Here is a 15,000-nt window from a genome sequence, read left to right on the forward strand (position 1 = left end):
GAACATTTAATTGTGGGGGCATAAAAGAATATATTTCTGTCTAATCAGATTTTTGAGGACAGCCAACTATTTCTTGCTTTATTTGAAAATCATTTTAAAAAAAAAACTTCTTATATAATATTTCTATGCCCAGTATGCGAACACTTCAAGGTACCCTTTAAAGGAAGTCTACATATAGAATACATTGTATAGTGCCATCTGTCATTAATGAATCCGTTTGCAGTTCTCTTGTCATATCACAGTTTATTAGGCCAGTTTTTGCTTCCTTGGTAATGTAATTTTACATTCCATTTGGCCGTGGTCCGTTGACACAACCAACAAACACAACTAATAAACAATTTTAATTCGTAATGCTATATTTGCTTACGGTCTGATACCATGAACACTTGATGTATGTGCAATCAATGTAACCTTCACAGCCATCCAGGTTTTTGTTGTTGTTGTTGTTGTTGTTGTTGTTTTGTTTTTTAGAATGTGGTTTGGCATTCTAACTGAGGCGAAAAAATCATGATTTTTTTTTTCTTTCTTCTTTCTTTTCTTGTCGGTCTCATCATTATAATGCAATTTTGTTTCTCCTTGTTCTCCGTTTATTCACTTAATGAACAAAATGTTTTTTGACTGACTAATATCGTGATGCTCATAACATTCTTTCTCAATTTTGATCAGATTCGTGTAATGAAAGATCTTTTTTTTGTTCTAGAGATTGACTCCGTCTATTATTGACTAATTGCCTATATACAGTTGTGCTGATTGTTATTGTCATATTGCAACTTGTACTTTTAATTGAAACCATACTTTTTTTTTTTGTTATAAGTGGCCTGCATTATCAATGACTATTACAAGTATTAATTCGCCCTATGTAACAGAATTCAGAGAGGTATTGTATTCCTGATTCCAACCCTCTGGATATCCAAATTCCAACGATTTACACTCGGCCGGTATTCTTCATTCTAGCACCCTTGTTTCTATGCTTGCAGGCACGAAAGCTCTACCCCTTACGCTGACAAGTGGTCTCCAGAGAGGTCCCTGGTTAAAAGTAACAAAAAAAAAAAAGAAGTAAATAAGTATCCGAGCAAATAATTATAAATAATGAAAACTTGTAACAATTAACCTGAAAGTATGTTATGCTTAAAAAAAAAAAAAGCGGGTAACATGACGTTTTATTTTATTTATTTATTTATTTATTTATTTATTTATTTATTTGTTTATTTTTAAGAATTGACGCCTAAAATCGGAAATAGTTACACCGTTTTAATGTGTCTGTCCAGCATATTCCATTGTTTTGCAGCATGATGGCAACATGTTAGCTTTCATTACTTTCTTTTAACGGTAAGTAAGCAAAGTAACCCTTTGTTAAGTGACTGTTTTACAGTTGTAAAGATCGCCATTTCTTAGCAGGTCCAAGTTTTGTCCAACGTCTTTTGTGTAATAATTTAAGAAAAAAGATTACGCGCCTCTGTCCTCTATATACCTCGCAGTGGAGCACAGAAAACCCTAAGAGTCCGTTGTGAGAACCCACCGTTAATCGCCTAAGTAGAGATTTACAAGGCAATTCAAAAGCTTACCTTTCCTGATGGTGCTTTTAAATGATGCTGATTTCTCTCGTGCATGCCACCTGTACTATTCGATCACTAAGACAAATGTCGACAGATAATGCAAATGTGATTCTGAAAGCAACTGAAATATATAGCATTGCACTCTGTGAAAAGAGCACCGCCGCTAATGGCGTAATTGATTTAGTCACCGAACCATGCATGATACCTTTCTCGGTGGAAGTTTCCACGCAGTGATGCAGGACGTGCTGTATCGCGTGCAAAACGTTTTCTTTAATTTAGCTCCCTGCACTCGCCAGCCTGTCTGAGCAACTTTACATCAACTTCGAACCATCAACGGTTTTCACATCAATTGATGGGACTAGTGGACAAGTGGAAACTGAGGCTTACCTTCAGGACTATTGTCTAAGCTGGACACTTTACCAACCAAGCAGAGAATCACAAGCCACTTCATGTTGACCAGTTTCTCCTCACACCGTGTGACACAGTAAGGTGTGTGACTCCTCTTGGATTAATCCTGACAGCTTCTGTCCGTTATATGCATAAATTTAGACAACAGATATTAGTCTCACTTCCTTCTGCAGCGGATACTCTTTTAAAAAGTCCGATCAGCGATAAATACTTTGTTAATTCAACCTTCGTTCATTGTACTTAAGATCCATTAATGTTTATTGTGCAAAGTACGTAGAGACGTTATAGCGGACGCCTTGTAGTGTGTAGATATTGACTATTCTAACTAAAATTAGCTTCTATTAGGGACCAAGTCCTAATATTTCAAAGATGTAAAAATAAATTAAAATGAATGAAAACTCATAACGGCTTCGCTTGGTACACTCGCAAACCTTCCGCATTTAAGAGTGCCAAGGAATGTAAGAGTAAAGGAGTTTGAGTATTTTATATCTGACGACAATCCTAAGCTGTTCACATTCATTCTCGTCCCCAGAACCTCCTCTACCTCTTAGCCAGCGGGGCTCTGGAAACGAGAATGGTTAACTTTCATCCGGGATTTAGGCTAGTTTCCTTTTCAACCCAAAGAAATGGATTTCTCGCTTTTTCGATATCTCAGTTTTTTTTTCTAGAATAAGCAGGAAACACGAGATTTCTGAACAATACAATGTCTTCTGAAATAAAAGACGAGGAAAGGCCTAAGCGTACTCCCATAATAAAAACGACGACGTCGACGGCAATGGCAACACCGCAAAACAATAGGTTTAATGATCAAAAACAATCGCTCTGCACTTGCGTTTTGCATTTTGTTACATTTCTTTGTCGTCCTCTGCAAAACAACAACGTGAAATGACCACATTCAAGGTTTTGTGAATGCACGGCGGGGAATTTTCATTTTCTTTCTTAGCTTAAACGCCACTCCTACCAATTTGTTTCCTGGATAGTTCGCCATTTTTGCAAAAGTTGAGCGAGTTGAAATAATCGCAAAGTAGCACAAATGAATTAAAGTTATATTTCCAAGTGGAGTTTTCGTTGCCGTTGCCGTCGTCGCTGCTTAAACTCCCTAATGACAAGGTCAAACTACCCTGTCTTGGTAATGTGCGTATACAGCTGTTTCGACAAAGGTTGTCCAAAAAAAGCGTAAAAGCGTACTCGACATTGCCGAAAGGTAGTCTGGGAAATACCCAATGGATTCTGAGTTTCATTGAAATTTATTGGCTATTTCCCAGACTACGTTTCGGTATTGTCGCGTACGCTCTTACGTTTTTTTTTTTTTTTTTTTTTTTTTTTGGAGGGGGGAAAACCTTTGTCGAAACAGATGTAAATAACTCTTACCTGCGTAACAGAACACAATATGAAATTGGGTTTAGCCACGAGAGTTTTTTTTTTATTGTTGTGTAATCAGTGTCAAATATTTGTCATCACGTTAGTTTTGGTTTTTGTAATTTAGTTTAAATACAGTGTAAATATGCGTACATTTTCTTGTAAGTTAGCTTTTCGGCGTCGCGTTACGTAATCGTTTACTGTTAAGTTCGTAAGTTCATTACTGCCCTATTCTTTTTCGTTTCAAATTAGTATAAACGTTTTGTATTTCGCCCTTGTAAAGTAGTTGTTGTTTATCCGGAGTCGCGTCCAGCTCTTATAAGTAGTTATATTTTCGCTTCTGGTTTTTGCTTATTTTCTGTTCGATCAGTTTGGCTAAGTTTTTAAGTTCGCGTTTATTAATTCTGTATTTTCCTTTCGTTAACATTTGTTCTATTCAATCGTAAAGTATTAAAGTGCGAATTCAAACCTGTACCTGGAGTGTTTATTGCATAGGGATACGCTGTTGCCATTGAATAGTTTGAATCTTATATACCCCAAAGAACCGTTCCTGAAACTATGACAGAAATATCTTAACGCTTGGGAAATTATGGCCGCTTGTCCAGCTGAAGTTCGGCTAAAACGTAAGGCATTAAATTGGAAATAAAAAAAGTAGACCAGAAAAACGAAAAGTTTGCCAACATGAAATGGTTTTAGAGCGATCAAAATGTTAAACAAAAAGGGGGAAAGAAAACGTCCAAGACAACCACGTAAACAGGAGCAGAGTGAGAGTCACCCATGACACTTCAAACCACCCGCCGCGTGAGAAAGCTAGAGGTGTGCTGTCTGCTGAGTCCTTTTACTTACCGAAACTAAGGGGCAACTTTCCTTTCAAGACGGGTTTTTTCCAAAAGTTCGACTCTTGAAGAAAAGGTTGCGTGACGAGCCAAAAGAGGGTCTGCGAGAGAGGCTAGATTTCGATAGGCGGAGCTGCTCGTTTCAGCAAACATCAAGCCGGCTAAGCACAAACATGAAAACCTTTTAAAGGAGCTTACCCTAAAAATCCGAAGAAACGAAGTGAGTGAAAGAATACGAAATTCCACCGTGCGATAGTTTGATGCGAGTACAGCTTTACGGTTTCCACTATTCACTTCGGCATTCACGAGTTGGCTCCTAGGAGCCTTTGATTTGTATCTACCACATCCACTGATCTAAATCAATGCGTCTTTTTTCCACGCGAGAACTCTTTATGCGGATTGTATTGATCCGTCTAGATGATGAAAGACGCTAATCTTTCAAAAATGGATCCTTAAGAAATTTTTAATGGGAAATGGAGAGCTCTCATCCATGAAAACAACTTAACATAACTTCCTTTCCTCTGTTGAGGTTGTTTTGGGAGAGAAGAAAAAACCGTCTGCATGAAGACATGGTTTCAAAATATATGTACAGGCACCTGTTTTGCGTGTAACGCCTTTAAGGGTATTTTTTTTCGAGTAACGAATATCCGTCACCGTTTAATTTCTATGCAACATGGGACAGGTAATAATTTTAATTTTATAGCTTATAATACATTACTGTTAAGTCTGGGAACAGAAATCAGCACAACACATGCTCATAAATGCGTCTAGCAATCACGTTTTTTACTGTGCCAAACAAATTGTGAATCGAATCGATTTTCGAGACGTAAATTCCCTTTGAGATCATCACCCGAGAGGGTGATGATCTCAAAGAAAAGAAAATTTCATGGGATAGCCTATATAACTGACTGCGATCAAATGCAATTATAGATAGTGCAATCAAAGGTCTGGGGTCTGTGATAGATCGATGAAACGTGTGCTATAACGGTCCGCCATGATGTATTTGGGGAGAATAGAACGCATTGGTTTAGGATCGCACAACGCGCTTAGTACTTTTTTGCGACGGTCTAAGTGATAGAAAAGTCCTTATAATCATATCAAAACCAGCCTATATACTCACATCAATTTTTTCTACTGACTAGCTAGCTCTTAGGAGTTCCACAATACGATGAGGAAGAAGAAAATCCTTTTAACAAGAAATAAAGGTCAATAAGAAACTTTAAAAATATGTAGTTGGAAGTGTTAAAGCATTGCCTAATCGTATAACCTTTAGAAGACCTACACAGTACCCAGTTATGTATCAAGTGGACTGCCTTACTGGGGGCATATTTAACAATTATTCCATGAGCGCGCGTTGGATATGAGATGGTAAATAGCCAACGAGGCGCGAAACGCCGAGTTGGCTATAACCAGTCTCATATCCAACAAGCGGGAATGGAATAATTGTTTTATTAAATTCTTCCCGTTTGGATATTGATGTTAAAGTTTAAAGAATTTTATTTTAAGTAAAAATTTCTTTGAAATTAAAACGACCGGATGTTGAGGCAACTTCCGACCAAAGCGCGCGAAACTTAATGATCACATGACACGCGCAGCTCATTGCGAACGGAGTTGAATGAAAAATCGAAAGCGAAGTAGATCGGACACAGCCGGACATCCCAAATTCAAGAAACGTTCAAGTGTACGAGTAACAACCTTTCTGAGACAAGCATTCAAGTGCTTTTGAAGTTCCAGCTGATCGAGAAGCGTAATAGTTGTGCACATTTGAGCAAATGTTTTGCTAGTGTGGTGCCGAGCGAAGGAAGGGATCAAGGACGGTTTTTTTATGCTGAACTGAGTTCCTCGCACACGTTTTAAAACATTTAAGGCAAGCCGAGTCCAAGTGTACGAGGTACAACCTCACTGAGACAAGCATTCAGTGCAAGTTTTTAAACTTCGAGCTAATCGAGAAGCGTAAGAGCTGTGCACATTTGTGCAAATGTTTTGCTGAGTGGTGCCGAGCGACGGAATATGGCCGCCGCTCGTACGGATTTCATGGATTAACTTTTGTAACTGGAGCCCTCGTAAATGCGTAGAAACAGAAAGGCAGGCATTAAGCTCTTCTTAAGAAATTTCTTCGATCGGTTTTAGCCTCTTACCGCCAGGTTTTGCAAGCCATCCAGAAATTTTTGAAGGTAACCGGTTGTTATTGTTGTTGTTGTTGTTATGTGATCTAAATCGAAAGATCGTACAATTTTTCTGATTTTAAAGGAAACTTCGGAGATACGTGCCATTAAATAGTGTCATTCCGAACTTTGTGGCTTTTATTGTTGTCATTGTCTGGTATTTCTTTCCTTTTCTTTTTTTTTTTTCTCCATTTTTCTGAAGAAACTTTTGCTTCCCGCCGAAAAAAGATTTTAGCTTAGCGACACCTGGGGGAATTGTTTTCCATATAAGGTCAAACTACGGTATATGAGCTGATAACCGAGATTTAGTGAACCAATCACAACGCTAGAAATGCAATATCCGAGGCTGAGAATTTAATAATAATAAATAAATGAAGGTATTGCGTGCTTCCATTTTACATGCAGCTTGGGATTTGAGACAAAGAAGAAGAGACGTGTTAAATGACCTAACAGTTGTTTTATTACATTTTACGTCAGACTTTACGGTGCAACTTTTCGTGAGCGGTAATAAAATAGCCATTACATGTAAACTGCATGAACATCTAAAGCGATTATGCTACGAAGTTATGGTTAACCTTCGAGGTACAAAAATAAAGTTTTAACTCTTCCCACAATTAAGTATAGTTGTTAGGTCATTCATCAGTGGAGCCGCTTGGATAATGAGGCGTCGCTTAAATGAAGGGTCGGCAGGTCTTATTGCATTGAAGTCTCGTCATAGCGTTGCCTCTGCAGAAAAATCGAATAAAAGAAGGTGGCAATATTCCACACCAGGGCGCAATGTCCGGGCAAGCTAAAGTAGTGAAAGAAGAAAAAAAGGTCATATATAACAGTTGTCACCAAATGAGGAACGTAGAATTATTCATCAATTTAAAGCAAATACACAATGTTCAAAGTAAAAACAGATTTTAGCCTGCTGTACACAAGGAGTTGCATAATACGTAAATCGAAACAACGCAGAACAAACTTACGAATAAAGGGGTCGCAGGTCTTTTTACAGTTAGCTTGCACATTAGCGTCTCCCCTGCAAAAAAGTCTAATGAAAAAGTTTGAAAGCCCTGTGCACCATGGTTGCTTGTCCTGGCAACCTGAAAATGAATGTTAAGAAAATAATAGCGTTTTACCCGTGGTTTGTCACATTGGTTGGCATAAGCGATATTGTTGAGATTCTCACCGCAGAAAAACTGAAAACAATATGAATTGCAGTATAAGGTGCATTGTGCAGACTTTTGACTTTTCATCTTTCAACTTACAGTAGGAAACTATATATGAATCGAATTTAACTGTGTTCAACGACACTAAAATGCACTGATTAATGTAGTTCAGAAAGAAGTTAGTTAATGGTTGAAAGACAGCTGTGAAAAGTAATGTAAAATGATAGGTACGAAAATGGCTGTTGAAGAATAGAACAAAAAAATACGAGACTCGAACCTTTAGCGGAGTTTCGAAAAACCGTGATTCGTTAGTAAGGTAAATCTAACGCAATCTTCCTTAGTAAACATTTATCTTAAAGGGACAAAGCTCAAATATATTTTCTCCCGCGTTCTTCTAAGAGCAACGGGAAAATAAAAATGAACTGATTTCTCCAAGTTAGAATAAATTAGAATCAGTTCTAAGGCATTTCTCCAAACTACACAGGAAATTTTTGAAAAAAATATATAGCCAACTGTTTTCATCTTAAAGTGAATGTAAACATATGAAACATATATTTTGAACTGCGGATGAAAGATCAAATAGAAGAAAGATCCTCGCAGTTTCTACGCAACTTACGCAGTTGCAAAAAGAAAGCCTGAAAAAAATTTCAGGCTTGAACGGGATTCGAACCCATGACCTCTGCGATACCGGTGCAGTGCTCTACCAACTGAGCCATCAAGCCAATTGGGAGCTGGTCATATTGTGAGTTCGTAATATACCCGTGAAGGATGATAAAGTGAATTTAAATATATGAAACATATATTTTGAACTGCGGAAGAAAGATCCTCGCAGTTACTTCGCAACTTAAGCAGTTGAGAAAAGAAAGCCTGAAAAAAAATCAGGCTTGGAAATTTTTTTTTTCAGGCTTTCTGTCCGTTTTTTATGATTTGTTTAACTATTTATGTACGCATTTAGTTTGAACAGCGATATCTGTAAGTTTTTACTCACCTAGTTCTGGTGTGGTTGGAGCTGAAAACAGATAAGAAAAAATAGTAAGCCTTCGGAAATATATTTCAAAACTATAAAAGGGCTTGGTAAAGCCCCGCAAAGCCTAACAAAACAACGTACCTGCTAAAACTAGTCAACAAAAAATGAAATCAGCTGGATTGAGAATATTTCATTTTTTTAATTTTTTTTAATGATAGCCAGGGTTAATTCCATTCTCTCACAATTTGAAGAACAAAGCGACCTAAACCGGCACATTTTATTCTCTCGTCAAACTCAAAGTCAATTAGACTTAATGACAGCATTGGAGCCCAGAAAGGCTTTTCAGTTTGAACAGACAGGGTCAAATACAAAGAAAGGCTTCTACAAGGTATCTTATCGTAAGGCCACCCAAATTGACAAAGCCAACCACTGCTCCTCAAATCAGTAGCAGAGCTGGGTGGCCATGACGAGTCCAATAGGAAAAATATATGTGCTTTTAAACACTTCGAAATTCTAATTTGCGCACGTCCCCCCTCCTCCTGCTTTTCTTCTCAACCTTTCATTCGTCGATATATTTTTACGTTCTTTTGTTGTTGTTGTTCTTTTATTTATTTATTTATTTCTCTTTTTCTTATTATTTTTTTTTTTTTTTTGCTTCTTCAATCTGTTTCCACTGCATGTGCATGCCTCTCCCCCTTTCTTTTCTACCCAACCGTTTCTTCGCTGTTCTTTTCTTTTGTTTTCCTTTTTCATTTTTCCCTTTTTTTTCTTTGAAATTTTAATTCGTTTACAAAATACTGACGCTAAAATACTGATGTGGCGCATTTTATAGAAATAAACAACAAAGGCTAAAATAACTGAAATATACATATATATTTTTGAAATTTGCCCTATATTTCGGTTTGCAATACAAACCTTCCTCGAGGGCTGAACGAAAAAGAAAAGTGGTAAACATAAAAGGATCGTTATAAACAAAGGTTTAAAATATAAAATGCGTATCACTGATTGGTTGTGAGAATGATGTATTATTCAGTATTGACACAGGCAAACTCGGAAAAAAGAAATTCCGAGTGCTCCTATAAGGGGTCGAACCTAAGACCTTCCGATTACTAGTTAGGATGCTCTACCACTGAGCTACAAGAGACTCGTGGGAGCTTGTGGCCTTAGCTCCCACGAGTCTCCTGTAGCTCAGGGATTGAGCATCCGAACTAGTAAATTGAAGGTCTTAGGTTCGACTCCTGATAGGAGTACTCGAAATTTCTTTTTTTCCGAGTTCGCCTATGCCAATACTGAATAATAATACATCATTCTCATTTGTTCACCAGACTTAAAATATTACATCACATCTCCTTTCAATGATTGGTTGTTTAGGTCTAAGTTAAAAGTATAAGTTATGTCACTGGCGTGCTTCGTCACGTCTATTTATACCAAGAGGATGCAATGTTTTAGCTTTGTGGATTTAGTGGGCTTCACGAGCGTTTCTGAGTCACGTTTGCTGCGTACTTGAAAAGGGAAGTATCATTGGGTGTTAGGTATGTTTTGTTAAATATGATGAAATAAGACCTTGAATCAGCTTTAATCAGCTGCCAAATAAATCTAAAATGACGAGAGGAAAGAAATCAACTCAATTCTTGAAAGGAACAACTCGTGATTTGTTCTAGCGTATTTTGGAAACAATAATGCGAGGACTTGAAAAACATTAGCCTAACATTTTTCAAGTTTCCCGATCCAAACGGCCTACTCCGTCTCTGGCTAGAGGTACTAATCGACACTGAGTTTTATTGCACTGGGGTGATAATTTATAACAAACTTTGGCAATTATCTCTTTGTTTCCGCTAATTGACAAACATTTTTGGATTTTAAAATGACATCAAATTTACGTGGTACTTCCCCTTTAAGAATGGCAAGATCAGTGTAGTCAGTAATTTTACGTATTTCGTTAGTGGTGAAAAAAGTGTAGTTCGTTGGGTCTCCTTGGAGAAATGAGCAAGTTAGGCATTGTGGGTGGTTTCACTTCCTGCAATTTTAACATTATTCATGAAGATAAAACAATAAAAAGTAACCAGGACCCAGATTCCTGGTCACCGGTATCAACAGTCTTGATTTTCTAGACTTTCTTCCACCTAACGATTATTTTTAAATTGTATCAGTTAAAAGCAAATATTTACTCACTTGGAACTGGAGTCGTGGTTGCTTCTAAAAACAAATGCAAAAATACATGTTTTACTTGAAAAATGAATGAAAAGAATAGGCCGGAGGACACTAGCGCCATTTTAACCTAACCTATGAACTAAGCTTTACCAAAACAATCAATTAGTATGCATTTACTAAACAGGTCCTCGAATATAGAAATGAATTAACAATGAGTACATTTCATTACTTACTGTAAAATTTGTGTGTGCGTTTTTTTTTTCTCTTGCATTATTTAAGAACAAAGCAATCTACACTATTTGTGATTCTCTCGTTAAACACAAAGTAAATTTTCGTAGAGCCTGAGCTACGTACCTGCGAACCAGACGTATTTCAGACTGAGAGAAGCGACAGCCCGAAATACGTCTGAGTTTTCAGGCTGTTAAGAACCAGCAGACATGAGATCTGATTTTTATGAAAGTTACTACATTTCTTTTTGTATACATATCTCGGACGGAACGTAAAACTTCATCCATCTCCAGTCACAGAAACCCTCTAGTGGGTGTCACACGTTTCATACCCACTGGTTTTCTGTACTAGTAAAGATCGATGAAGTTTCATCCGAGACATGTGTACTTTAAAAAATGTAGTAACTTTCACAAAACAAAGTAAATTCCAAGTTCCAAAGTCTTGATGACAGTATTGGATCGCAGCAAATATTTAATTTTAACAGGCTAGGCTCAAAATACTGGGAAAAAAATGGTTTCCATGGGTATATAATAGGTCACCAAAACCTTAATGGTCCTAAGATCAGCCCGGCAAGGCCAAAACTCAGTAGAGGCGGTTGAGGTACGGTGAACAGGGGACAAAATGCAAAGTGCTCGATCTTTAAGTTTGAACTGGTTTAAATGTTTAAGTTAAACGAGTCCAATATGAAGAAAAAACATGCATATTTTGACGTTCCGCCGTGAATTATTTTATGATGAAGCGCTGCTACAACTACAGCTACCATGCATTCCCACAGTCAGTTCCCGATATCCGCGCTCCAGAGAAAACATATTTGTAAAGTGATCTAGATAGACTGTGGCAAGCTTACTAACTCTTTTAAATATAATGATTGCTTTCGGTTGAGAACTTCTCACAGTTAAGTCAGTTTGGCCCGACCTTTCTAGAATTTATGTCATTGTGCCACCGCTAATTACCTGTTGTGGGAAGCGTAGTGGAGGGCGCAGTCGTTTCTAGAGAAATATAACGGACCAAGTGGTAAACATGATGAACTCCTTACAATTCAATCCAAATTTTTTTGTACAAACACTTTACAGTGACCCTCCACAGAAGCATAATCATTTTCTCGTTTCAAGAGCAATCGCAAGTTGATCCTTTATAAGTACTTATAAGATTTTCCTTCATATTTTCATTGAAACCGTTAAAGAAACACCTTTTTTAAAAAAGAAAGAAAGAAAGAAGGAAAGAAAAAAAGGAAAACGAAATATAAAAAAAAACAGTGTTCAAGAGTGGTCGTTTTATCTGGGCTCTGATCTAAGCCCTGTATAAAACAATTATCTATTTTGAACAGCTACACCAGCAATTTTCTTTATTTACTTTTACGTACCTGGAGGTGAAGTCGTAGCCCGTTCTGTAAACAGTGCCAAAAGATATAATGAGTCTTAAAAAATATATTTCAAAACTAAAACACCTCTTGTTAATGCTAACTAAGTCCATTTTCTAAATGCATTTTGATGTGTATTCACGAAATGTGTCTTCAAAAAAACCCTATTAAAAAAATATAGTTTCTAAATCTAAGCGTACAACATTGAAATCAACAAGAATGAACAACTTTCCAAGTCATCGACAAGGGTAAATTCCTGTTTACTTTTATTCCATTTCCAGAGAAACAACGGCGACACATTGTTCGTTTGGGAAGACACCCCTCCAGACTTTGAAAGGCTACAGCATTTCAGTATAGGCCTTATCACGGTTTTCGACGCCATTTTGACGAGTAGGCAAACAGGCGTGAAATAACAGTGTCTGTATGGAACAAGACTGTATGCTTTCTGGCACAGCTACATCCCTGCAAGTTTTTTCTTAAAATCGTTTTTCTACTGCCAAAAGTTTCCAATTCATGAATTTTTCAGAAGCGATGTTTTATGAAAATTATTTGACATCAGATTTCCATACAAACACTGTTATTTCGAACCTGTTTGCCTACTCGTCAAAATAGCGTCGAAAACCGTGATAAGGCCTATTGTTCCTAGTGCTGCTAATCGAAATGTAAATCGCACTGCCCCAAATTTTTATTTTATCATCATCATCATAATCATCATCATTATTATTATTATTATTATTATTATTATTATTATTATTATTATTATTATTATTATTATTATTATTATTATTGTTGCTTTATAAAAATATGGTTAACTGTTTTTTGTTTTGTTTTTTGTTATTATTTTTGCCTGAAGTATTCTGGCTGCAAAAAAAAGTTACTACAGATTTTTTTGTATACATGTTTCGGATCGAACTTCATCCATCTTCAGTACAGAAACCCGCTAGTAAGTGTCACGCATTTAATGTTATATAATAATTTTTTTACTTATATTGCGCCCTTTAACATTAGAATGCTAAAAATTGACGCACATTTCACAACAACTAGTTTTTTGTACCAGTAAAGATGGATGAAGTTTCATCCGAAACATGTGTACTTTAAAAAATGTAGTAACTTTCATAAAACAGAGTAAATTCCAAGTTCCAAAGACTGGATGACAGTATTGGATCGCAGCAAATATTTAATTTTACCGAGACTGGGCTCAAAATACAGAAAAAAACGGTTTCCATGGGCATATAATAGGTCACCAAAACCTTAATGGTCCTAATTTCGATCAGCCAATGCCCAAAACTCAGTTGAAACGGTTGAGGTAGGGTGGGTAGGGAACGAAAGGCAAAGTGCTCGATCTTTAAGTTTGAACTGGTTTAAATGTTTAAGTTAAACGATTCCAATACGAAGAAAAAAGATGCATATTTTGACGTTCCATGGTGAATTTATTACATGATGAAGCGCTGCTACAACTACAGCTACCATGCATATTAGTAAAGTCATCTAGATAGACTGTGGCAAGCTTACTAACTCTTTTAAATATAATGATTGCTTTCGGTTGAGAACTTCTCACAGTTAAGTGAGTTTGGCCCGACCTTTCTAGAATTTATGTCATTGTGCCACCGTTAATTACCTGTTGTGGGAGGCGTAGTGGAGGGAGCTGTCGTCTCTGGAAAGATATAATGAACCAGGTGGTAAACAAGATGAACTCCTTATAAGCAAAACGTTACTACAAAACAATTTACTTCTCGGACCCTCCACAGAAGCATAGTCATTTGTTTGCTTCAAGAGCAATCGCAAGTTGATCCTTTATGAGTACTCATAATTTTTTTCTTAATAATTTCATTGAGGCCGTTAAAAAACTCCCTCTCAAAAAAAAAAAAAAAAGAGAGAACACTTCAACAAAATATCAGTGTTAAAGAGTGGTCGTTTTATCTGGGCTCTGATCTAAACCCTGTATAAAATAATTATCTCTTTTGAACAGCTTCACCAACAATTTTCTTTATTTACTTTTACGCACCTGGAGGTGAAGTCGTAGCCCGTTCTGTAAACAATGCCAAAAGATATAATGAGTCTTTAGAAATATATTCCAAAACTCAAACACCTCTTGTTAATGCTAACTAAGCCCATTTTCTAAATGCATTTCGATATGCATCCACGAAATGTCTGTTTAAAAAGCCTTACCGAAAAAAATGGTTGCTAAATCTAACCATACAACATTGAAATCAACAAGATTTGAAACACTTTCTAAGTCATCGATCGACAGGGATTAATTCCTGTTTACTTTTCTTCCATTTACAATTTAACCTCGGAAACACGTCTTATTTTCTCGAAAATCGTAAATCCCTAGTTTGATTAGAATTTAATCAGTAATCAATAAGCATTTTTCCGAAAGATTTTTGCCCTTCTGTTTTGAGTTAGACTTGTTTTATTCGGCCCCTAGCTTAAAATCAGCTATTAAAAACGCTGTCTGATCAACCAAACTAGTAACCGGGAGATCATAGGTTCGACTCCTTTTATTAGAACTCAGTGTTTTATTTTTCTGAGTTTCCTTGTATGACTGACTAAAAAAAATACCTCTATTAGCTGATGGTCTTGCATACCTTCGCACTCTTGCCTGTAATAGAGATTCGCTTGCTGTGCATCAATAGCACTCAAGCCTTCACGCTGACCAATGGTTACCTGGTAAAGTGTAGTATTTAATAAGATTACTGTCAGTAGTTCAATTAACTCTCCGAGAGAAAAAAAAACCATAATTTTGTCAATAACATAATTCGAGTATGAATAAGTTAAATTGTTTAAAAGGGATTTCATATTCTTGCTATCTAAGACCA

General features: G+C 36.7%; 2 protein-coding genes across 7 annotated transcripts in view; both read right to left on the reverse strand.

Annotated features, from left to right (window-relative positions):
- The window catches only part of LOC146465507 (astacin-like metalloprotease toxin 3), a 30,621-nt gene extending 28,557 nt beyond the window's left edge, over positions 1-2,064 (reverse strand). Inside the window, exons 1-2 of one of the 2 annotated variants that reach the window (XM_085128416.1) lie at positions 1,944-2,061; positions 1-1,026 (exon numbers count right to left, since the gene is read on the reverse strand). The exon at positions 1-1,026 is cut by the window's left edge and continues 1,516 nt beyond it. Coding sequence is in view for 1 of the 2 variants with exons in the window: in XM_085128415.1 (XP_084984541.1) it covers positions 1,944-2,007 (64 nt within the window). In the remaining variant the exon portion in view is untranslated. Of the gene's footprint in view, positions 1,027-1,943 lie in introns of both variants that reach the window. The other variant, XM_085128415.1, reaches the window with a different exon arrangement.
- A 4,702-nt stretch (positions 2,065-6,766) lies between these two features.
- LOC146465509 (astacin-like) overlaps positions 6,767-15,000 on the reverse strand; it is a 19,607-nt gene continuing 11,373 nt past the window's right edge. The window contains exons 7-15 of one of the 5 annotated variants that reach the window (XM_085128404.1): positions 14,770-14,848; positions 14,187-14,210; positions 13,800-13,835; positions 12,185-12,208; positions 11,775-11,810; positions 10,615-10,638; positions 8,464-8,484; positions 7,293-7,409; positions 6,767-7,114 (exon numbers count right to left, since the gene is read on the reverse strand). In XM_085128404.1, the coding sequence (XP_084984530.1) occupies positions 6,996-7,114; positions 7,293-7,409; positions 8,464-8,484; positions 10,615-10,638; positions 11,775-11,810; positions 12,185-12,208; positions 13,800-13,835; positions 14,187-14,210; positions 14,770-14,848 (480 nt within the window). In that variant the 3' untranslated portion in view covers positions 6,767-6,995. The remainder of the gene's footprint in view (positions 7,115-7,292; positions 7,410-8,463; positions 8,485-10,614; positions 10,639-11,774; positions 11,811-12,184; positions 12,209-13,799; positions 13,836-14,186; positions 14,211-14,769; positions 14,849-15,000) is intronic. The other 4 variants (XM_085128405.1, XM_085128407.1, XM_085128406.1 and 1 more) reach the window with 4 other exon arrangements.

Source organism: Pavona decussata, unplaced genomic scaffold, assembly GCF_977016875.1.
Source record: "Pavona decussata unplaced genomic scaffold, jaPavDecu1.1 SCAFFOLD_156, whole genome shotgun sequence".
Taxonomy (NCBI): Eukaryota; Metazoa; Cnidaria; class Anthozoa; order Scleractinia; family Agariciidae; genus Pavona; species Pavona decussata.